This window comes from Manis javanica, chromosome 11, assembly GCF_040802235.1.
Source record: "Manis javanica isolate MJ-LG chromosome 11, MJ_LKY, whole genome shotgun sequence".
Lineage (NCBI taxonomy): Eukaryota > Metazoa > Chordata > Mammalia > Pholidota > Manidae > Manis > Manis javanica.
Genome location: NC_133166.1, coordinates 22,774,760 through 22,799,415, shown reverse-complemented (window position 1 = coordinate 22,799,415; position 24,656 = coordinate 22,774,760). Strand labels below are relative to the sequence as shown.

General features: G+C 42.3%; 1 protein-coding gene across 9 annotated transcripts in view; it reads right to left on the bottom strand.

Moving 5' to 3' along the window:
* Window positions 1–24,656, bottom strand: part of NUMA1 (nuclear mitotic apparatus protein 1) — a 64,464-nt gene that overhangs the window by 23,818 nt on the left and 15,990 nt on the right. For 4 of the 9 annotated variants that reach the window (XM_017673035.3, XM_017673041.3, XM_017673043.3 and 1 more), the window contains exons 1-3: window positions 8,657–8,837; window positions 4,063–4,136; window positions 400–485 (exon numbers count right to left, since the gene is read on the bottom strand). In XM_017673035.3, the coding sequence (XP_017528524.3) occupies window positions 400–485; window positions 4,063–4,104 (128 nt within the window). In that variant the 5' untranslated portion in view covers window positions 4,105–4,136; window positions 8,657–8,837. Of the gene's footprint in view, window positions 1–399; window positions 486–4,062; window positions 4,137–8,313; window positions 8,449–8,656; window positions 8,838–9,129; window positions 9,349–9,484; window positions 9,629–24,656 lie in introns of those variants that run through there. The other 5 variants (XM_017673036.3, XM_037026289.2, XM_017673038.3 and 2 more) reach the window with 4 other exon arrangements.

Sequence of the window (24,656 nt, the reverse complement as noted above, 5' to 3'; positions counted from 1 at the left end):
ATCCCTCAAGTGTTAAGAGCTTCCCTCTTCTTCCTGGTTCTACAGGTTGCAAAAAGGACTAGTGAGATAAGGATGAGTCACGAGAAGAGGGTTGTGGAGGACTCCCACTGAGATGAGGACAGGGAGGCCCAAAGCAGGCTCTTGGAACCCTGTGAGAGCATGGAGCCTTGGAGGCTCTTCCTCACAAGAGTCTGAACGCTTTAGGATGGGACAAGAGTGAAACCTCTTCTGCAGAAAGACATGGTGACTGGAGGATGGGGTCAATGAATTTTTGCCTCTGGGTCCCCCACTGGCTTTATTATGACATCCCAACACTGCCTGAGATTTCTGGTCAAGCAAGGAGGAGGAGTGAATGTAGCTTTACTTGATAGGCTGGGCAGGGGTGTGGTGCATACTCACATGCTGTCGATGATCTTGATGAAGACGCTACAGTCCTGGAGCTGCAGCACGGCTTCCACAGGGTCAGCCACATGCAGGCTGTTCACCTGAGAGACAAAGGAAGAACCTGATGAAGCTACTGTAGTGCCACAAGCATGGTGGGCCACTCCTTTCTGCAGATGTTCGCAATTCTCTGCTCATTTTGAGAGCCTACACTTGTAGGCCATGGGCATGAAGAACACGTGACTGTATTTCAAATTTCAGCAAAGGAATGCTGCTGCACTTACTCACCTAGTAACAGCCACCTGAAGGCTGCCTTCAAAGGCCTTTCTCTAGCTTCAACTAAACTAGAGCTTAAATTTTTCTAGGATGTTCCAGCACTGAAGATGTATTTTATATACTAGGCATAAAACGGCTCTGGAAGGATATACAAGAAACCGGTACTACAAACACACTCAGCTTCTATAGGAAAGCCTCATGAATTCCATAGGCACCAAGTTCAGAAGCCCAGGGCTAAAGTTTACCTTTGTACTTCCATCCATCAGAAAGAAGCATTTGCTAAGTCAGTCAATCGCATAGGCAAGACTGAGGGAGAGGGGCAACTTCACCTACTTAAAGTATTTTTAAGGACTTCAAGATAGTGGTTATGTGCAAATGAGTAGATTCTTTTGTTTATAAATATGCTCTTTAAAAGGCAATGGGCCGAGGAGCCTCCAGATGAGGACTTTAGGTCCAGCTCCTCCCACTGTCTTGCCAGGAACCTTTGTTGCCAGTTTTACTTTTCTCTGTGCCTGCTCTTGCTTGCCAAGTGGATAGAATCCCTACCTCACCTACCTTAGAGGCCCAGTGTGGGTTCAAATAGGATTATGGAGGCAAGAATACATTACAAAATAAAAGTACTAAATGCACCATTATGGTTAATAAAATTAAAATAAGTAAATTCAGCAAGACTTCTACTTCTTAGCAGTTAAATTAGCTGACTCCACTGAAGATTAAAAAAAATCACTGATTCAGCTATAGAAATGATAGAATTTATTTTGGTTAAAAACTTTTATGTCAAAAACAACTTCTAGATGGATCAAAATCAAAACAAGTTGACAAGTTAAAGAAAAGTATGGAATATAAAATATGACCTCTCATTGAAGTCTTAAAGACAATATACTTATACCATCTTTTGGGGCAAAAGCTTAATCTGATAAGTCATGAAAAGGCCAGTGTAAATTTCCTAGGAAGATCCTGAACATTTCAGGCCAAGGTCCCTTTATACCTGCCAAAAATGAAGAGACTGCCAAGGCTTAAGCACCTAAAAACCATCTTCTTTTAATAACTGCAATCTAGAGAAAATTCAAGGGCTATGAATGCTTGTTTACTCGCAAGACTGAAAAATCATACCAGTTAGCTGATTTAATGTCACTTAAGGAATCTGGATTCATCTCATACCAATTAAGTATTAATCCAGCAAAATTGTTTCTTTTATAGATACAGAAATATATTTTCTTTCTGTGCATTATTTTGCTCTCAAATGAGAAATCATTTGAAAGTTCAGAAAGTGAGAGGCTCTTTCAGGATATAAAACATGAGGTGAGGGCCTAGCTTACTGCAGAACCCAAGAGTTGCCTGTACAGCTTTGGCGTTGCTTAAGGTTGTTGAATCTTAAAGTTTCCTATTATTCCCGATGATGATTTATTCAGTATAAGCTACATTATAAGTGAAATAAAATTTTTTAACATTATAAATTACCAAAAATTTGGAAAATAAAAAGCCCCACTAATTCTAGTATTTTAACACATTAACTTTTTTAGCATTTTGATGTATTTCTTTTTAGTCTTTTTTCCCTAGGTCATTAGTTTTTTTTTAAATAGCTGTAGTTATTCTGTGTGTGTGGTATGTGGTCTATGCCAATCTTCTCACAAGCATCATTTCATGTTTCTATAGTGTCATAAAATCCACTTCAGTTGCCTATATTTTGTTTTAAATTGAAAAGAGAGATGTGCTGTTAAATAAAATGACTGCTGTCTGTTCCTCTGTAATGGTAACAGTCACCAGAGATACAAGCCAAAGACCTAAATAAATAGATAAGCTGATCAACTTAAAACAATGTGACTAAAAGATCCCCCAAAATTCAGTTAATCCACTGAACTAGAGACATAGCTCATGATCCCCCATAACCCAACCATCCTTTTCTTGGGGAGGAGAGGAGAAAGAAGAGACAATGTTTGAAATACAGATATAAACATTGAAATGTAAATATAAAATATAAGTATAAAAATACCCATTTTAAAGTACACCACTAAAATCTGCATCTACTTCTGAAACTGCATGGTTTTTCAGACAGACCTGGGTCAGAATGCTGATTCCATGTCACCATGGTCTTGTGACCTTGGACAAGTAGCATAACTTCTTTTAGTCTCAAGTTTCCTCATCTGCAAAATGGGATCCACAAATACCTTTCTGGGTGATTGTGACCCTTTAAGACAAAGCAAATAGCACAGTGCCTGGCAGATGGTAGGTATACAAGAAATGACTGTTGTTCTTAAGCAGAAAGGTTGATTTCTGGCTCTTTCTATAGGTACCCAAACACTACCTAATGAAAAATAACCAAGTCCTTGGGGAAACCTCTCCAAGTTCTGGACCTTTATATCTCTCATAGAAATTAAACACATATTTTCTGACTAGCAGTTTGACAGTAATTAAAGACACTGTGTTATTAAATCCACCCTACCTGGAAATTAAAAATTCATTTCCTTTCACATATTCTATTATCTTTTTAAAAGCTGGCACTTTAATTGCCCCTAATTGATCAGTAGTCAGGGTAGGGACTAAAATACGTTGTACCAACAGGCATGCTCAGGCAATATTTTAAGTGTCAAGAATTAGTATTTATTCAGACACTTGCCGAATTGTCTCATGTGTATACACCCTAAATGTTTTTACACACATTATCTCATTAACCTCAAAATAACCCCATGAGATGGTATTATTATTATTATTTCAATCTTAAAAATAAAGTGATGAGAGACTAAGAAACTTGCCTTGGGTCACATAGGCCACAGTAGTGATTCTAAGCTGGGCTGGCTCGAAGGCCCATGCTTGAAACCACTATACTCCATGGCCTCTTCTGGTTCTCCGTAGCTTTAAGTTCACAATGGTCAGTATTATTTTTTCATTTGCCATTGTCTCAGGCAGAATATATATGAAAAAACTAGCAGAAGGATTTTGGTGAAGTAATCAAGCAACAGGAGGACAATGAAGCAGACAGAAACACGGTAAAGAGAACTAGGAGAACCTTGCCCCATGATTAAAGACCTTTCAAGACCAAAGTCCCTGTGTGTCACTGAAGTTCAGCACCAACCTTCTCATCAGAAAAATGCACAGGGAGCAAATAAAGATGATCTTCCACGCTGTCCTGCAGCCTCCCTTCCCATTACCAAAAGGGAATATACACCTCAGAGAAGCCTCTTCTAAAGCCACACAAGTAGAGTCATGTCAAGCAGCAAATGTCATCAGAAATAATAAAAATTAAAACAGGGAAAGGCCTAGGAAAACTGTATTTTCTTGGTCTGGAAATGAGAAGACTTTACATAGCCCTGGCTCCTGGAAAATTCCTCTTCCATCCACTCTACCCCCAGATCTGCCAAGCTTCCTGGAGAAGTTTAGCAGACAAAGGAAAGGAAGACCACTCACCCAAGAGAGGAGTGCAGCCGCCCGGGTGGCATGGAGCGTCATCTTGGTGATACCAGCCAGTTACCCCAGAGCACCTGGAACCCAAGAGAAGAGGTGTAAATTATACCAGAAATCCATGATGGAGGAGGGGAGGGGGAATACGGTTTCATTTACTGGCTCAGAACACTCAAATAAAGCACTCTTCACTCAGCACTTAATCCACCAAGGCACCATGGGAATTTTTAGAATGCTCAGAGTACACATCAAAATTACTACAAAACTTATCATGTTCGAGCCTGACAGTAAAGAATCCTGCATTTAGTTCAATGTTCACAAGCTCTACAAACAGTCTTTCTGTTCTATAGAAAATACAACATTCAAAGCTGGCCTTTAACCCTGCTCTTTGGGATATGGTGCCCTTAAAACATGGAATAAGCATGGTTTTTCAGATAGACCTGGGTCAGAATGCTGATTCCATGTGACCCTTTAAGATAAAGCAAATAGCACAGTGTCTGGCAGATGGTAGGTATACAAGAAAAATGATCGTTGTTCTTAAGCAGAAAGGTTAACTTCTGGCTCTTTCTATAGGTACCCAGATACTACCTAACTAAAAAATAACCAAATCCTTGGGGAAATCTCTCCAAATTCTGGATTTTTATCTCTCTCACAGAAATGTCAAAGATATGGTTCAATGACAGACTGGATGAAGCCAAATTCAGTTCTGGCAGAGATTCCATGGAACATTTAATGACAGATTAGGCACTTGTCCTGGTATCTCTACCCCCAATTTCCCTTCCCAATGTGATTCAGCCAATTGCCTGCCAACCTAATGAAGAGACCATAACCTGGTGACTAAGTACTCCCCAACACCTCCTAAAAGCCCCCACAATTCTCACAAATCTTCATGGAAACAATCATCCCACCCTACCTCCTGTCATAGTTGCTCAGTCTGTCACTACTCTAGACAAAGAAACAGGAATGGGAAGAGTGGCCACATCACCTGTAAATCTCCCAAAATATTGGCATCTCCAAGTGCGGGTTTTGTGGAACCAACATTTGCTAAGCACCTTCTGTATACAAAGTGTTGGAGATAAGAAAGACACCATTCTTGCCCATAGGTGCTCACTGTCTAGTAGCTGATAATTAATTCTGCATCATCTCTTAGTCCTTTCTATGCAAGTGTACTCTGCTCATCAACCAAACAAAATGGTTATTTTCTAAGTCCTTACATATGTTTGTCCTGTGCTAGAAGCTACATTGGAAATGGGAGACAATGTCGCAGTCCCTGCATTTGAGGGGCTTACAACAGGGTGAGGAATAAAATTAAACATACAGGAAAAGCATCAAATAAAAGAAAATAATTAAATGCTAAACATATCTAAATGCTAAGTACAATTAAGTGCTTCCGATCCTGCAAAACCCAACATGATTGCACCTGTCATACCAAAGTCACAATCTTGGAAATGAGCCAATTCACCTGGCTTTGGCAAGAACAAATGAAGTAGTTCAGGAGCCTCTCAGGAGGGCAGAGAAGCTAAGGGGCCTGTGTTTCTCAGTCTTGGATGATTTTCACTCAGCATGGTCTATCCATGAGCACTGACTGCCTAGCTCCCTGAGACCAGCCAGCAATGAAGGTAGATAGCCTCAACTACTGAACTGCAAAAAGGCTTTTCTGGTGGTTAGCCAGTCTAAAGTGAGAGGGACCATGCTTGGCCGTTGTGGTGGAGACAGCAATGGCCAAATGCTCTCTTGTGGCCTCTTAAAAAAAAAGTCTGAGCTATTCAGGAACAAGGGAAATGAGGCCCAGATCACTTCACCCTCATCCCCACTGCTGCCTGTAGACTTACTGACATTTTGATGAGACCCAAAACTTCAGTCAGAAATTTTACTGGCAACCAGAGGCAGATCTTGCCCCTCCTGAGAGATCCACAGCTGCACTGCTAAAAATGAACTGAGGTTTAACCAACCTCTTTCCTTCATCCCAGGGACAAAACATACAACACTTATGTCTCCAAGGGGAGCCTAAAACTAGTTCCATTGCTCAGAAAAACTGGTGTGAAGGCCAATACCTTCTTCTGTGCTCTCCAGGCACAGAAACAGGATGAATCCAATCCTCAGCTCAAGGAACTCCAGGATGACCTTGTCAGCTCAAAACTCACAAAGGGGTGCTTTCTCAGAGACAAGACACTGGAGTGAGAGCCTTTAGGACAGCTAACCATTTACTCTTCTCTGAGTAATGAATGATTGAAGCCAGTGGCACAGCCAGCTAGTTCTCAGCACTGGGACTACAGCTTTAAGCAGGCCTTGGCTTGCAACCCAAGGGCTTCCAGCCAGAGCACCATCCTCCCCACCCTCCCCCTGAAATCTGACGCAGGCCCCACCCAGAAGACTGGGTGATGGTGATGGAAAAACAGATCCCTGCGATGGCAGCCTGGAACGATTTCATAGAAGGATCTGCTGAGATCCACCCCAACTTGATTGCTGCCCCCTCCCCATTTACCCCACCAACCTCCTACCAACAAACAAACAAGCAAACAAACAAACAGAACCTAGGAATCCAGGCCCTCTGAAGGCACCTTCACCTTCGGAGTTCCCACTGACCTGGTTCTTTGAAAAGAAGTACCCCAAGAATCTAAACCAGGTTTCAGAACTGATAAGGCCCCCTTTCTTTTCCTTGGTGTCCTCAAGAAGGAATCAAGACCCAGAAGCAGCTGCCTTATAAACTAAAGGCCTTGCATCTTCTTTACATTTCCAAAGCCGACATACCTTCTCATGTCAGGACCATTTTCCATATCTACCGTAACTCCTCTGTTTCCAGAAAAGAAGATGCACAAGGAAAGTGACATTCAAGAGACATGTGGTCACCTGGCCAGCACCTCTCTCTGGGTCTTAAAGAGTTAAAAACCTCACAGAGGATTCCTACCAGGGCTAAAGCTAATGCAAACCACCTGCTCCTAAGCAAAGACCAGGACCTGAGGGTCAGGTTGCTGAGCTCTGGGGTCTGTTCTGGAAAAGCTTCAATTTTAAGGGCTGACCAAGTGATAGGCCAAAGGCCAGAGGGCTGGAATTGTGGCAGCACTCTCTCCTTACCCCACCCCCTCAGCCTGGGTGCCAGCTCCTTTTGAGCACACCTCTTAACTCCGAATATACGCCAGAACACCAGCCCTACCTTAAGATAATACGAAAGTGACCTTTGATCCCAGAGAGCTGCAAAACTGTACTGATCACTCAGCTCATATGCCCTTGCCTCAGCTGAACCCTCATTCTCTTAGGTGCTAGTTCCCACTCTCAGAATTCAGGGTCCAATGCCCACACAAACTCCCACCTCAAAGGATTCTTCCCCAAGCCCCACTCCCTCTCTATCCCACAGTTCTAAAGCCCCACAGGCTCAGAGCTCATAAGGGAAATGGTTGTTTCATCTGTGTGCCCATGCTCAACTGCAAGACTTACCACTGCTTACCCTGACAGCTTGCCTGCCTGCAGCCATAAGAATAGATACTCCCACCACCTTAGAGACCCCCCCACCCACCCACATCCACAGAGCGAACACTGATCTTGAAAGTGTTCCTCCTCTTCTGACTCTGGGAGGAATGGGTCAGTTGGCACAGTTAAACAAACACCCAGGCTTCACCTGGTAGGTTACCCCAGAAGGGCCTGGCAAAGGCCAAGCTATGTCACCATAAGCTAACTCTCAATAAAGAACAGAACAGGAAATATCTTGCTGGTGCATCCCTGGCATGAAGGAGGTAAAAGGCCCAAGGACCACCAGCTCCAAGAGAAACCAAAATGGGAAAAACAATCCTTTTCAACTCCTGGGGAGTCCTGAATAGGCTGTCTCTAAGTCCAAAGAGTTTCTCTGCCCTCCTGAGGTCAGGGGAAACCAGCTTGCTGGATGTATTACCTGGATCCCCTAAACGGATATGCTCTGGACTCAGGCCTGCCCTGCCCACCCCTCTGTGTAACCTAGAATTTGGTCCAGAGCCCTGGTAAGGAATAAGGGAAGGTTTGCAAGGGAAATTCAGATTTCTTCAAAAGTAACTTACTGATATCTGCCCTTCCCCCCATGCTCTGTAGGGTTCAGATCAGAAGGATGTGGGCAAACGGGCTGTAATCATGAACTAGACTGAGGCCTACAGCCATATATTGCACATACAAACCCAAGCCCAACTCCAGCAGTTCACCAGCATCTGCCCCCATTGCTATATTCACACACCCTGGTCCCTACCAGCTGACAAAATGAACCTTTTTCACTCCCCACCACTGCGTACACACCCAGGCCTCATTCGGGAATGGAGAAGCTCTCCTGGGCTGTCTCTACTGCTCAACGTGCAGGCGCACACGCTTTCCCCCTCTGAACAAAACATGCAGACATCTACACGCGGGGAGAAAGAAAGCAACCCTTTGCACTGAAAGGCGCCAACTCCCGGATGTTGGCAAGCTCTGCTCCCAGCGCCTGTTTCTGAGTGTTTATTTGCTCTCCCTCTCCACTCCCTCCCCTTTAAGGATGGCGCAGGAAGGGAGGTGAAGGGGGGAGACTCCACCGCACCCCCTCGTCCATGTTTGAACAAAAACCCAGAGAAAGAATGAGAAAAAGTCTCAGTGCAGGGGGCCTTACCAGACTCCTAAAGCCAAACGTATCTACAGGTTTTAATCCGCCATTAGCATTTAAATCTTGAAAGGAGAGGAGGAAGGGGGGGGCTAGTAGAAAGTAACCCCACACAAAAGAAAAGTTGTTGGTTTTCTTCTCAGTCAGCCAGGCAGCAGCGATCTTCCTGGCTGACAGCCAGAAGTGCGTCACAGCCAGGAGTCTGCTTTCTTTAAAGGCACAGCAAGCTTCCGCGATCTGGGAGCTACAGCGTAGCAGGGAACTCTCAGCAAGGGGGGAGGGGTGGCAGCCAGGGGCAAGGAGGGAGGGGTGCACTGGAGAGGAGGGGCTGCCAGGGCTTGGCCCACAAACAAGAGAAGGGGACGCAAGGGGATGAGGGGGCACAAGCCGACAGACAAAAATCCGGAACTGCAACAGTGGCAAGAGCCAAGGCAAACTGTGGCATAAACACCCAAAACATCTCAGCAGCCTGCCTGACAAACCTGGTTTCACCGGACACTCCCCCTTCGCTCTCTTAAGACAGCAGTGACAGCCTGTCCATCTCTCTGGCCAGCAACGGAAGGGTAGGCCCCGGGCTGCCCTGACGATTAGATCAGCTCCTGCCTGGCAGCAAGCAGGGCAGGGAGGAAGACCCGGGAACAGACGCTTTGGAGAGCAAGCAAGACACAGGCCCTTTTAAACAGAGGCAGCTTCCTGCAGGCTCCAGGGCGGGCCGTCTTTAAGCACACACATGCCGCTTACACACAAAGCTCCTGCCTTCTTCCGTGGGCACTTCCTGCCCTGGGACATGGCCACCCCCCAAAACCCATTCCCGGAGGGAATCTCTCCAGCCCGTACCTTCTGCGTGGCAAGGCCAGGATGCCGTTGTGCCCGCTCCTCCCCCTCGGCCACCCAAACAAGAGGCCCCAGCAGACTGTGGCCCTGGAGTGCAGGCCTGCGCTGTCCTGTCTGGGTGGCTGCGTGCTATTGTCGACTGTGGAATGGCGGCCAAAAACCCCAGCTGTGCTGCCAGAACCTAATCCCCTGTTCCGCTGAGCATTTGTGGGGAGGAGCTGAGGGGCCAACGCACGGGACCTAATATATAATACACTGGCTGTAAACCCTTAACAGACACAGGCGCTGGGACCTGTCGGCTGAGCCTACAGGCTATACCTCTCCTATATGGCCAAAAAGAAAAGATGTCTGACTTTCAGAAAACAAAACCACAGTTTCCACCCACTGAACAATGACCCTCACCTAAGACTGTAAGAGAAACTCACCAGTTATCAAGAACCCCTCATCTTACTTTCACTCACACCACCATTTATTAAGCACCTACTGTGTGCAAGGCACTGCTATAGGACATTGTAGAAAGCATACAAAGATGAATTAAACCCACCCACCTATACTCAGGTGGGTCCTAATTCCACAGGAGATAAGAAATGTGACTAGAAAATTATATTTCAATATGGTATTTGCTAACTCCCACAAAAAGATGTAAAAATTCTAACCAGCTGTAAGTATAGCGAAGGACTAAGAAAGTGATATTTTAATTTGGATCTTAAAACACATATGTGGAATTTCCCCAGATGGAAGTGGAAAGAGGAGTGGGGGAAGAATGGAAAGAACAGAGGAGATGTGGAAACAGCAGAACAGGCTTAAATGGTGAACTGGGATCAGAGTTGGAGAATCTTGAACTTCAAGTCATCAAATAAAGATATGAACATTTGTTTGTTTTGAACACAGAGATATGGTATGATGAGACTTATACTTTAAGAAATTATTATGACAAAGTGAATGAGACTAGCAGCAGGGAAAGGGGTCAGGAGGCTGCCTCAACAGATAGGTAATAAGGACATGGAGAGTAAATGAAGAGAGATTGGAAAGAAGGGGAATGAGACACGTGGAACAGGATGAAGAGGAGGGAATGAATGGAAGCAAAGGGAGAAGTTGTAAAGGAGAGGAAAGAGTGAGGGATGGCTGGGAGGAAGAGAGGCCATATATATAATTAAGTGGGGAAATGATAGGTATCATGTTAGAACCAGAGAGAAAACAAGACATAATAAATAGCAGCTAATGCTTCCAGACAGCATACTATGTGCCAGGCACTGCTCTACTGGCCTAATAGGTATTAACTCATTAATTGGAAAAACTCCCTTAGTGAAGTATGCTATTATCACTCAACTTTACAGATGAGGAAACGGAGCCACAGAGATGAAATAATTTGCCCAAGATCACACAGCTAGTGAATGGTAGAACTCTACACCACTTGGCTGCTGTGTGAACCTGGCAAGTAACTTCTGAGTCTCAGTACCCCTGTTTATAAAACAAGAATAAAGACTCCTATTTTATAAGGTCATGGTGAGGATCAATCAGATAACATTTATAAGGTGCACAACACATTGGCTAGCACATAGACACAAGGTGCTACTTAACAAAGGTTAACTCCTATCTGGGCATTTTTGTCCCTTGTCACCACCGTGTCCAAGGAGAAATGGGCTCACCATTTATCGGGAAAGCTAGTGGGGGTGCTCCTCTCCAGAGCAGCGGTGCGGATCCTCAGGATGCTTGCTCTCCTTCCATCAGTCTGCTCTCTGGATTTTACTTTAACGTCCAGCTCAAATTTCAACTCCTCAAATACCTATTAGCCAAAACTGGACAGCTTCATGTAAGAGAATGAAACTGGATCATTGTCTAACTCCATACACAAAAGTAAACTCAAAATGGATCAAAGATCTGAATGTAAATCATGAAACCATAAAACTCTTAGGAAAAAATATAGGCAAAAATCTCTTGGACATAAACATGAGCAACTTCTTCATGAACATATCTCCCCAGATGGCAAGGAAAACAAAAGCAAAAATGAGCAAGTGGGACTATATCAAGCTGGAGTATTGTTTGTGGCAGACATTAGGTTATGTTTGCCACTTTGTTTTTCTGTACAGAAAAGCTTCTGTACAGCAAAGGACACCACCAATAGAACAAAAAGGCATCCTACAGTATGGAAGAACATATTCATAAATGACAGATCCAATAAAGGGTTGACATCCAAAATATATAAAGAACTCATGCACCTCAACAAACAAAAAGCAAATAATCCAATTAAAAAATGGTCAGAGTTGCTGAACAGACAGTTCTCCAAAGAAGAAATTCAGATGGCCAACAGACACATGAAAAGATGCTCCACATTGCTAGTCATCAGAGAAATGCAAATTAAAACCACAATGAGATATCACCTCACACCAGTAAGGATGGCCACCATCCAAAAGACAAACAACAACACATGTTGGCGAGGTTGTGGAGAAAGGGGAACCCTCCTACACTGCTGGTGGGAATGTAAATTCCCATTTTCCCTAGTTCAACCATTGTGGAAAGCAGTATGGAGGTTCCTCAAAAAGCTCAAAATAGAAATACCATTTGACCCAGGAATTCCACTCCTAGGAATTTACCCTAAGAATGCAGCAGCCCAGTATGAAAAAAGACATATGTACCCCTATGTTTAAAGCAGCACTATTTAAAATAGCCAAGAAATGGAAGCAACCTAAGTGTCCATCAGTAGATGAATGGATAAAGAAGATGTGGTACATATACACAATGGAATATTATTCAGCCATAAGAAGAAAACAAATCCTACCATTTGCAACAACATGGATAGAGCTAGAGGGTATTATGCTCAGTGAAATAAGCCAGGCGGAGAAAGACAAGTATCAAATGATTTCACTCATATGTGGAGTATAAGAACAAAGAAAAAAACTGAAGGAGCCAAACAGCAGCAGACTGACAGAACCCAAGAATGGACTAACAGTTACCAAAGGGAAAGGGACTGGGGAGGATGGGTGGCAAGGGAGGCATAAGGGGGGGCAGGGAGAAAGGGGGCATTATGATTAGCATGTATAATGTGGGGGAGGCACAGGGAGGGCTGTGCAACACAGAGAAGACAAGTAGTGATTCTGTAGCATCTTACTATGCTGATGGACAGTGACTGCAATGGGGCATGTGGGGGGCACTTGGTGAAGGGGGGAGCCTAGTAAACATAATGTTCCTCATGTAATTGTAGATTAATGATACCAAAAAAAAATAAAATAAAATATCTCTTAGCCCACAGCAGTGGTTACCTTAGGGAGGAGTTAGACTGGGGATGGGGGGGGGAGGCTTTCTACACTATTTGTTTTTTATGTTTGAATTTATTTTTATCACCATGTATTACATTGGTGATCAGAAAAAAGTGTCTACATTCTGCATTGGGCACTTGTACTGTCTAACTGTATAGGCATGGAAGTCTAATCTTCATTATCTACAGTGTAAATTCCTCAAGGGCATAACCAGTTCCAGGTCTCTGATTCCCCCATAGTACCTCGCACACAAGGGCTCACTGAATCTGTTCCCCTGAACTACATCTGGATGGCAGATTCCAACTTCAATCTTCTGGCCACCAGAGAATGACTGGTGAGTGGTGGGGGTGCTGTGGAGGCAGTCCGACGAAGGCCCATTGCTGCAGAGACTCCCATTGCCCCACTTCTTTTTCCAGGTCCTGTAGCTTATTCCCACAATATCACTTGCAGTCTGTGGTTCGCAATTGCTTTTGGTAGAAAGGGAAGTTTTTCTTCAAAGAAGCACCAGAAAAGCAAAGGCAAAGCAAAACCAACACTTATAGAAAAACAAAGTGGCAAACATAATCTAATGTCTGGCACAAACAATACTCCAGAGAATGTGTGAGGTGAAAATAGGAGGCAAGCCTGCTAAAACTGCCCTAGCCACACCTGGCATTGTGTCATCCTGTGGCCTTCCTGTCCTCTGGCTAGCCACCTCCAACCTCTATCTGAACGCTATCCAGAGTTTGGTTAGTTGTCATTTCTTGATCTTGGATGCCAGGCAGGTCCCTGGCACGGGAAAGAATTGATACTGCATCTCAAAAGACTGAAGAGGTCTTCCCCCTTCCCTCCCTTGGCTAGTTCAGAGGGTCTGAACTCTCCTCTGGAACCTCTCCACCAAAGTTGACAAGCTCCTGGGCTTGCTCTTCAGGGCAGCCCAAGGAGGTGGGCCAGTTTCTCCAGCCTCTCCCTTCCCTATCACAGTGCCACCACTCCCCTCCAGTGGCAGGGGCAGAACTTCCCCACTCCTCCTCCCAGCCTAGCCAGAGGGCAGGAAGGCTAGAGGGTATTATGCTCCTGCCTGATTCCACACCCCCTGCTTATTTTCCCCAAAACACTGGGATAGGAGTGGAAAAACCATTTTCAAAAGAGGTGGTGGCAGGGAGATAGCGAGAAAGAGAGGGAGGAAGGAAAGATGGATGGACGGATAAAAGGGAGGGAGGAAGGAAACGACAACTAATAAAATTCTGGATAGCGTTCAGATAGAGGTTGGAGGTGGCTGCTGATAGATACGGAGTGCGCAGCATTTTAAAGGGTCTGGTAATATTAACATCTCCTGAGTTGGGTGGCAGATGCATACGTGTTTTATTATTTTTGTTTAAAATGTAAATGTTATTGTTTTTAATAAATATTACCATTTTTAAAAGTATAAACAGAAGACTGGAAGATAGCAATTCCCCTGAGACAGCCCAGGAAACTGCCTGGCATCCAAGATCCTCTGTGATCTGGCCCCAGCTTTACCCTCTAGAGTCATTTATGTCCTTACCCAAACCCTCCACCCTAGCATTCTGGTTTTCTCTGTCCTTTAAAGTCCCTCTGAAGCTCCTACCTCAGCCTACCTTCCCTGGAAGGGAAGCTTTCTCCATAGGAAGTGGTCAGCTAGGGTCCAATGAGAGCGTCCCTTGTTTCTACAGACCCTCTCGCAAGGGAAGTTGGCAGTAAAAATGCTCTCAAGGATCCACTGTCCTATGAAATGCCTTCTAGTCTTTCTTCTGCCACCTGACGTCCTAGCCAATAAACACCTACAGAGCACCATTATGGGTGTTGCTGTCACTGTTGTGATTAATAGCTAACATTTAATGAGCACTTAGTTCCTTCAGGCACTATGCTAAACACTTCTGTGCTTTATTTTATTTAATCCTCACAATGACCCAATGACACAATAACCCAAATACTACATTACCCATATTTTACAGAAAAGGAAACTGAGAATTAGAAAGATGAAATAACTTGCCTTAGGTTACACAGTAAGTACTGGAGCCAAAATTTGAGCCCAGCTGGGTCTGTCCCCAGAGCCCATCCTCTTACATGGTCATCTCATCCAACCCTCTGAACAATCTATAACGTAGATTTTATTTCCATTTTAAAAATGAGGAAACCTGAGGCTCAGGAATTAACTGACCTAGTCACATCAGTAGTGTATTGTTTATCTGGTCCCTACAGTATTCTCTACTGCTCTTAAATAATCAGTCACTGAATGGAGTAAAAGCCATCACATTCTTAGTGGCTCAAAAAAGCCTCATACCTGTACTTCCTCATAAAAATCAACTTCAGAATTTTTTCTGAAGATGCAAGATCTTTACAAACGTAGGAAGATCAAAACTCCCCTGAAGCAGCAAGCACAGAAGAAGTGTCTTCTACAAGAAGGGATGTTGGACTTATCTCAAGGGTGAGAAGCCATAGAGAAAGAAGGTTGGAGGAAACTTGCTGGCTGGAGGGAAGGACTGCTGTTTCAGAATTCTGACCTCTAGCTTATTTACCAGGCCTCATTCTCCCTCTCCAGAGGGTACTGGCTGAGTAATGAGGCAGGGCTGGTAAGCCTGCAGCTTGCTGGGGAGAAAAGCAGAGGGCAAATCAAAACCCAGAGAGGATTCATGATCACATCCAAGAGGCCCCATTCAGTTCTCCCTCAAGAAGGTCTTTCTACAAAACACCTAAGAACCTGTTCACCCTGTTTCACTGTCACAGAGGAGTAAATGGATCTGTCCCTACAGGCAACATATCTAGCACAATGTTTGCTCACAAACATAGAACTGGCATGATGAGAAAAGCAGAAGAAACTGAAGGGGGAACAATTTTAATATAAAGGTTTTCAACTCCTGGACAGCTTCATTAATGGTAGAAAACACAGTAGATTTGGTGTTGGAAGACCCTGGAGGTTAAGTTCTGGATTGGCCACTTACTAAATTTGTGGCTTTAGGCAAGTCACTTTCCCTAAGTTGGGTCTCAGTAAAAGAAGGGGATGGGTTAGATCCTATCTAAAATACCTGCAAAACTTGTCATGATTCTTTCTCCAGGACACCATCCTCAACAACAAAAATCTTGCAATAAAACTAATTTCCTCAGAATCTGGTCCAAACTTCACCAGTTATGGCTTCCTTTCCAAAAAAATCCTATAAAAACAGGCACTTTGTTACCCTGCTGGGTCCCACCTCTAAAGTGGGGCATATGTGGGTGCTTCACTAATCTTGAGGAGAGGCAGAGGTCCTTGGAAAACTGGTAGTACCAACTTTGTATAGGGTACAGTGGAATGTGACTGGAGCTATACTCAGGGCATTTACAGAGTTTAATAAGTAAAAGCCACTGAGAAAGTACAATTTATAATTACATTGGTCTAAAGATCCTAAAGAAAGGCAGCTTTCTGTGTCTGGTCAACAAAACACAGAATCTCAAGCTTGAAAAAGACACTAATGGTCATCTAGTCCCACCCTACATCCATGCTGAAACACATGGGACAACTTTGCTGAAGATTTGCTATCCCCTGCCTGAGACAGAAATTTTACAACTTATTTGTATTCCTGAGGAAGAAGGTGTGCCAACTTGAGATAACTTGTGATTTCAGAACATGAGCTTGGAGAACAGGAACTCTGCTCAGGATCTGCTTTATTTCAAATAGGCTTTAAGGAGCTACAAAACTCAGAGGACCTCTCACTCTTCTCCCCGTCCCTTCTCTCCTTCTCTCCTTTTCTCTCTCTCTCCCTCCCTCCCCCACCCTCCACCATCTCTTCCCTTTCATTCTGGCTTTATCTTCCATGGCACCACCTCCTACACAGCACTGAGACCCCTGTCTTTCTGGTTCCAAATCCACTTCACCTTCTACCACACTGGGATGTGTTTAACATCCTGACAGATGAACAAACACAAATGTTAGAATGGGTTCTGTTTCTAAACAGGATGTTAGAATGAAAGAACCAAACTTGTCAGTGTATTACTAATAAGTAAAATAAATGGGAATGGTAGCTAACATGGCCATGATAATAAACAAACAAACAAATAAATAAATAAATAAAGACAATCCTAACATTTGAACAGACTTTAAGAATTTAAGGAAGTCTACGTGTCTCACATCTCAATTAATCCCCCTAAAGAACCCTAAGAACCTAGCATGTTTGTTCTGCTTTTATAGACCAGGAACCTAAAGCTCAGAAAGAAGAAAATACCTATCTCAAGGTCAACCACCAAAGTTGCAAAGGCAGAACTCACATCTTCTAAATCCACTGCTCTTTCTAGCACACCTCAGCTATATCCTATACCTTTCTCATCAGTATAGTCCTCTGTGTGTATAAAACATTTATGCATTCCCTGACCTAATCATTTCTCCTATAGCTCGTGAAACACACAGGGTAGGTGTCATGGTCTCCATTTTTAAAGATGCTAAGTAACTTGAACAGTGTTAGGTAAAATAACATCCTATATATCTGGCATGACTGAGAGGTACAAAGTTCCTGACAGACAATTTTCCTAAAAACTGAAATCTATCTTCTCTAGGGCCAAACTTTTACTAAAAAAAAAAACACACACAAAAAAAACTCACTATGAGGAGGAGCCAAGATGGCGGCGTGAGTAGGGCAGTGGAAATCTCCTCCCAAAACCATATAGATTTCTGAAAATACAACAAACACAACTATTCCTAAAAGAGAGACCAGAAGATACAGCACAACAGCCAGGCTCCCTCTACATCTGCAAGAACTCAACACCTCACGAAAGGGGTAAGATACAAGCCGAGGCCTGGCAGGACCCAAGCGTGCCCCACAACCCAGCTCCCCAGTGGGAGGAAAGGAGTTGGAGCAGGAAGGGAGAGGGAGCCCAGGACTGCTAAATACCCAGCCATAGCCATCAACACCGGGAGTGCAGACACACAGTACCTGGTGTGCTGGATATTAGGGAAATGGAACAGTAAAACCTGCAAGCAGGTCCCCTGGGACAAAAGAACAGGGAGTGCCTTTTGAAAGTCTTAAAGGGACAGGGGCCTCACAACTGGACAGAAGTGTACCGGCACACTCAGCTCAGCAGCTGGGATTCCAGGGGAACTCCGGGTGCCCTAACACCCTGGGCAACAGCGCAGCTCTGAAGCCCCTCACGGCAATAAGCAGACTCCTGTCCATTCCCCCTCTGGCGTGACCCTGCCATAGCAGGGGAGCAGCCTGAGCGGCAGCACCCACAGCAGCTGCGCAGAGCCTCCTCTGCAGTCACCCGGACACAACTACCTCCATCACCATGAAAAGGCAGAAGAATTTGATCCAGACCAGAATCACACAGACAACCCCCAAAAAGGAGCCTGGAGAGATAGATTTAAGCAATCTTCTGAAAAAGAATTCAAAATAAAGGTCATAACCATGCTGACTGACCTGCTGAGAAATATGCAAGAGCTAACAGATAAAGTTGGGAGGGAGAATACAGAAATTAAACAATCTCTAGAAGGACTTAAGAGCAGACTGGATGAGGTGCAAGAAGCCATTAATGGAATAGAAATCAGAGAACAGGAAGACAGAGAAGCCAAGGCAGAGAGAGATAAAAGGATCTCCAGGAATGAAAGAATATTAAGAGAACTGTGTGACCAAACCAAACGGAACAATATCCACATTATAGGGGTACCAGAAGAAGAAGAAGAGAGAAAAGGGGATAGAAAGTGTATTTGAAGAAATAATTGCTGAAAACTTCCCCAAACTGGGGGAGGAAAAAGTCTCTCAGACCACGGAAGCCCACAGAACTCCCAATACAAGGGACCCAAGGAGGACAACACCAAGACACATAATAATTAAAATGGCAAAGATCAAGGACAAGGACAGAGTATTAAAGGCAGCCAGAGAGAAAAAAGGTCAAATACAAAGGAAAATCCATCAGGCTATCATCAGACTTCTCAACAGAAACCTTACAGGTCAGAAGAGAATGGCATGATATATTTAATGCAATGAAACAGAAGGACCTTGAACCAAGGATACTGTATCCAGCACGATTATCATTTAAGTATGAAGGAGGGATTAAACAATTTCCAGACAAGCAAAAGTTAAGGGAACTTGCCTCCCACAAACCACCTCTACAGGGTATCTTAGAGGGACTGCTCTAGATGAGAGCACTCCTAAGGCTAAACAGATGTCACCAGAGAAAATAAAATCACAGGAAAGAAAGCACACCAAGCAAATACTAACTAAAGGCAAAAAATAAAATCAACTACTCACAAAAGCAGTCAAAGAAAACACAAAAGAGCACAGAATAAAACACCTAACATATAAAGAAAGGAGGAAGGATAAGAAGGGAGAGAAATAAACATCAGACTGTGTTTATAACAGCTCAATAAGCGAGTTAAGTTAGACAGTTAGATAGTAAAGAAGCTAACTTTGAACCTTCGGTAACCATGAATCTAAACCCTGCAATGGCAATAAGTACATATCTTTCCATAATCACCCTAAATATAAATGGACTGAATGCACCAATCAAAAGACAGAGTAATAGAATGGATAAAAAAGCAAGACCCATCTATATGCTGCTTACAAGAGACGCATCTCAAACTCAAAGACATACACAGACTAAAAGTCAAGGGATGGAAAAAGATATTTCATGCAAACAACAGGGAGATAAAAGCAGGTGTTTCAATACTAGTATCAGACAAAATAGACTTCAAAACAAAGAAAGTAACAAGATAAAGGACAATACATAATGATAAAGGGGTTAGTCCAACAAGACGATATAACCATTATAATATATACCCGACAGAGGAGCACCAACATATGTGAAATAAATACTAACAGAATTAAAGGAGGAAATAGAATGCAATGCATTTGTTTTAGGAGGCTTTAACACACCACTCACTCCAAAGGACAGATCCACCAGACAGAAAATAAGTAAGGACACAGAGGCACTGAACAACACACTAGGACAGATGGACCTAATAGACATCTACAGAACTCTACATCCAAAAGCAGCAGGATACACATTCTTCTCAAGTGCAAATGGAACATTTTCCAGAATAGAGCACATACTAGGCCACAAAAAGAGCCTCAATAAATTCAAAAAGATTGAAATTCTACCAACCAACTTCTCAGACAACAAAGGTATAAAACTAGAAATAAATTGTACAAAGAAAGCAAAAAGGCTCACAAACACATGGAGCCTTAACAACATGCTCCTAAATAATCAATAGATCAACGACCAAATTAAAATAGACATCAAGCAATAAATGGAGACAAATGACAACAACAACACAAAGCCCCAACCTCTGTGGGACACCGCAAAAGCAGTTTTAAGAGGAAAGTATATAGCATTCCAGGCATATTTAAAGAAGGAAGAACAATCCCAAATGAATAGTCTAAAGTCACAATTATTGAAATTGAAAAAAGAAGAACAAATGAGGCCCAAAGTCAGCAGAAGGAGGGACATAATAAAGACCAGAGAAGAAATAAATAAAATTGAGAAGAATAAAACAATAGAAAAAAATCAATGAAACCAAGAGCTGGTTCTTTGAGAAAATAAACAAAATAGATAAGCCCCTAGCCAGACTTAATTAAGAGAAAAAGAGAATCAACACACATCAACAGAATCAGAAATGAGAAAGGAAAAATCACAACGGACCCCACAGAAATACAAAGAATTATTAGAGAATACTATGAAAACCTTTATGCTAACAAGCTGGAAAACCTAGAAGAAATGGACATCGTCCTAGAAAAATACAACCTTCCAAGACTGACCAAGGAGGAAACAGAAAATCTAAACAGACCAATTACCAGCAATGAAATTGAAGTGTTAATCAAAAAACTACCCAAGAGCAAAATGCCTGGTCCAGATGGATTTACCTCAGAATTTTATCAGACATACAGAGAAGGCATAATACCCATTCTTCTTAAAGTTTTCCAAAAAATAGAAGATGAGGGAATACTCCCAAACTCATTCTATGAAGCCAGCATCACCATAATACCAAAATCAGGCAAAGACACCACAAAAAAAAGAAAATTACAGACCATATCCCTGATGAACATAGACGCAAAAATACACAACAAAATATTAGCAAACTGAACTCAAAAATACATCAAGAGGATTATACACCATGACCAAGTGGGATTCATCTCAGGGATGCAAGGATGGTACAACATTCGAAAATCCATCAACATCAGCCACCACATAAACAAAAAGAAGGAAAAAAACCACACGATCATCTCCATAGATGCTGAAAAAGCATTCAACAAAATTCAACATCCATTCATGATAAAAACTCTTAACAAAATGGGTATAGAGGGCAAGTACCTCAACATAATAAAGGCCATATATGATAAACCCTCAGGCAACATCATACTGAACAGCGAGAAGCTGAAAGCTTTTCCTCTAAGATCAGAAACAAGACAGAGATGCCCACCCTCCGTTATTCAACATAGTACTAGAGGTCCTAGCCACAGCAATTAGACAAAACAAAGAAATACAAGGAATCCAGATTGGTAAAGAACAAGTCAAACTGTCACTATTCGCAGATGACATGATATTGTACATAAAAAACCCTAAAGACACCACTCCAAAACTACTAGAACTAATGTCGGAACTCAGCAAAATTGCAGGATACAAAATTAATACACAGAAATCTGTGGCTTTCCTATACACTAACAGTGAACTAACAGAAAGAGAAATCAGGAAAACAATTCCATTCACAATTGCATCAAAAAGAATAAAATACCTAGGAATAAACCTAATCAAGGAAGTGAAAGACCTATACCCTGAAAACTACAGGACACTCTTAAGAGAAATTAAAGAGGACTCTAACAAATGGAAACTCATCCCATGCTCTTGGCTAGGAAGAATTAATATCGTCAAAATGGCCATCCTGCCCAAAGCAATCTACAAATTCAATGCAATCCCTATCAAATTACCAACAGCATTCTTCAACGAACTGTAACAAATAGTTCAAAAATTCATATGGAATCACAAAAAACCCAAATAGCCAAAGCAATCCAGAGAAGGAAGAATAAAGTAGGGGGGATCTCACTCCCCAACTTCAAGCTCTACTACAAAGCCACAGTAATCAAGACAATTTGATACTGGCACAAGAACAGAGCCACAGACCAGTGGAACACTCCAGACATTAACCCAAACATATATGGTCAATTAATATATGACAAAGGAGCCATGGACATACAATGGGGAAATGACAGCCTCTTCAACAGTTGGTGTTGGCAAAACTGGACAGCTACATGTAAGAGAATGAAACTGGATCACTGTCTAACCCCATACACAAAAGTAAATTCGAAATGGATTAAAGATCTGAATGTAAGTCATGAAACCATAAAACTCTTTGAAAAAACATAGGCAAAAATCTCTTGGACATAAACATTAGTGACTTCTTCATGAACATATCTCCCCAGGCAAGGAAAACAAAAGCAAAAATGAACAAGTGGGACTATATCAAGCTGAAAAGCTTCTGTACAGAAAAGGATACCAACAATAGAACAAAAAGGTATCCTACAGTATGGGAGAATATATTCATAAATGACAGATCCGATAAAGGGTTGACATCCAAAATATATAAAGAGCTCACGTATCTCAACAAACAAAAAGCAAACAATCCAATTAAAAAATGTGCAGAGGAGCTGAACAGACAGTTCTCCAAAGAAGAAATTCAGATGGCCAACAGACACATGAAAAGATGCTCCACATAGCTAGTCATCAGAGAAATGCAAATTAAAACCACAGTGAGATATCTCACACCAGTAAGGATCACCACCATGCAAAAGACAAACAGATTTGTAATTGTAGATTAATGATACCAAAATAAAAAAAAATAAAGAAAATAAAAACTATCACTATATAAATTCTCCAAAATACATAAGATATTCTACTGTGTACTTGGAATTAATGAAATTTAATCAGGGACATTCAACTGTAATCATGAAATAAACACCTGTAAATACTGTGCTGGAACTCAAAGATGAATCAGAAAGGCTTATAATTCTGTGGAGAAAGAAACATACACATAACTCACCTTAGTATGAGGACAAAGTACATAGATTTGGTAGTGTTGAAAGGAAGGAAGGAAGGTGCAAGAACCCTGGAAAGTCTAATGAGACCAGTAGTGTCTTACTAAAGAGGAATGGGAGGCACAGAAGTATCCTGAGCAGAAGAATGGCATACCTGTATATTCTTTTTGAAAAGATGAGTCTGGCAAACACTGAGTCCAGAGGCAGAACACAGGTAGTAACTGTAGTGGCAGAGATAAAACTACTGCTGCCAGGGCACTGGCAGCAGGAGCTAAAAAGAAAGATGTTATTTGAGAGGCATTGTGAAAGCAGACTCAGAGCTCTTAGAATATGGGGATGTGGGAAAGGTGAGATGCAGAGAGATCTTTAGGATTCTTTTTTGCTGAGAAGACTTCAGAAGGGGAACACAGGAGAAGTTACTTTTTTGAGGAACTGTGGGGGACTGATTAACTCAGGATGGGATGATGAGGAAAGGTTTAACAAGAAAATAACATTTAGGCTGAATACCTAAAGTACAAGTAGGATGAGTAGGGTTTTACCAAAAAATAAGTAAAAAACAGCATCCTAGGCAGAGAGAACAGCATGTACAAAGGCAGAGCTTATTACATTTGAGCAATGGAATGCAGTTTTACGAAGGGGTAGTAGACTATGAGGATAAGTAGTATTAAATTGTGAGGCACTTACCTCATGCTAAGGAATTCAGATTTTATCCTGTAGGTGATGGGAAACAATCAAGGTTTCTAAAGGGAGATAGTAGGGACTAATATAAATCAGATCTGTTCCAGTCTGTATGAAGTACAGGCTGGAAAGGTAAGAAACAAGAGGAAGGCAACGTAACAAATGGTTATAAACATGGGGTCTGGAATTAGACTGCCTAATTAAAATCCTGGCTCTATAGCTTACTAGCAGTGCAACCTTGGGGAAGTTATTACACCTCTCTGTGTTCCTAGTTTTCCCATCTATAAAATGGGAATAATGGTTCTTTCTCAAAGGGTCATTACTAGGAATTAACAAGACAGTACATGTAAAGTGCTGAGCACAACACCAGGTACAGAGAAAAATGCTAGCTATTAGAAGCTGAAAGTTCACTAATAGAGAATTAATCCCCATATGGTCTAGTGTTGTCCATGCTCTTCCTTGCACGGGAAGCTTTCTTTTCCTACCTTTTCAACTAGTTAATTATAACTTACATCTCGTATCACAGCTTCCTCATGTAAACTCTTCCATACTGCTCAGTTTCTAGTTCCACAGTCAGTTAAGTTCCTACTCTGCAGAGCACCATATTCCTTTCCTTCATAGTACTCATTGTTTCTAATTACACCTTAAAGTACCTTTTAGTATTTCATTAATTTCTTTCTCCTACTACCATATGTTCTATGAATTGTGTGCTCATCACTGAATTCTTAGAATTTAGCGTATAGAAGGTGCCTGATAAGCATTTTTTGAATGAATGAAAGGTTTCAAATTATAAACCCTCTTCAGCTGCAATCTTTATACAGATAAAAAGTAGGTGGTATGAAGTTAAGAGTGTCTGGACCCCAAAACTACTAGAAATAATAACTGAACTCAGCAAAATTGCAGGATACAAAATTAATACACAGAAATCTATGGCTTTCCTATACACTAACAGTGAACTAACAGAAAGAGAAATCAGGAAAACAATTCCATTCACAATTGCATCAAAAAGAATAAAATACCTAGGAATAAACCTAACCGAGGAAGTGAAAGACCTATACTCTGAAAACTACAAAACACTCATGAGAGAAATTAAAGAAGATACCAATAAATGGAAATACATCCTGTGCTCATGTATAGGAAGAATTAATATTGTCAAAATGGCCATCCTGCCTAAAGCAATCCACAGATTCAGTGCAATCCCTGCCAAAATACCAATGGCATTCTTCAATGAACTAGAGCAAATAG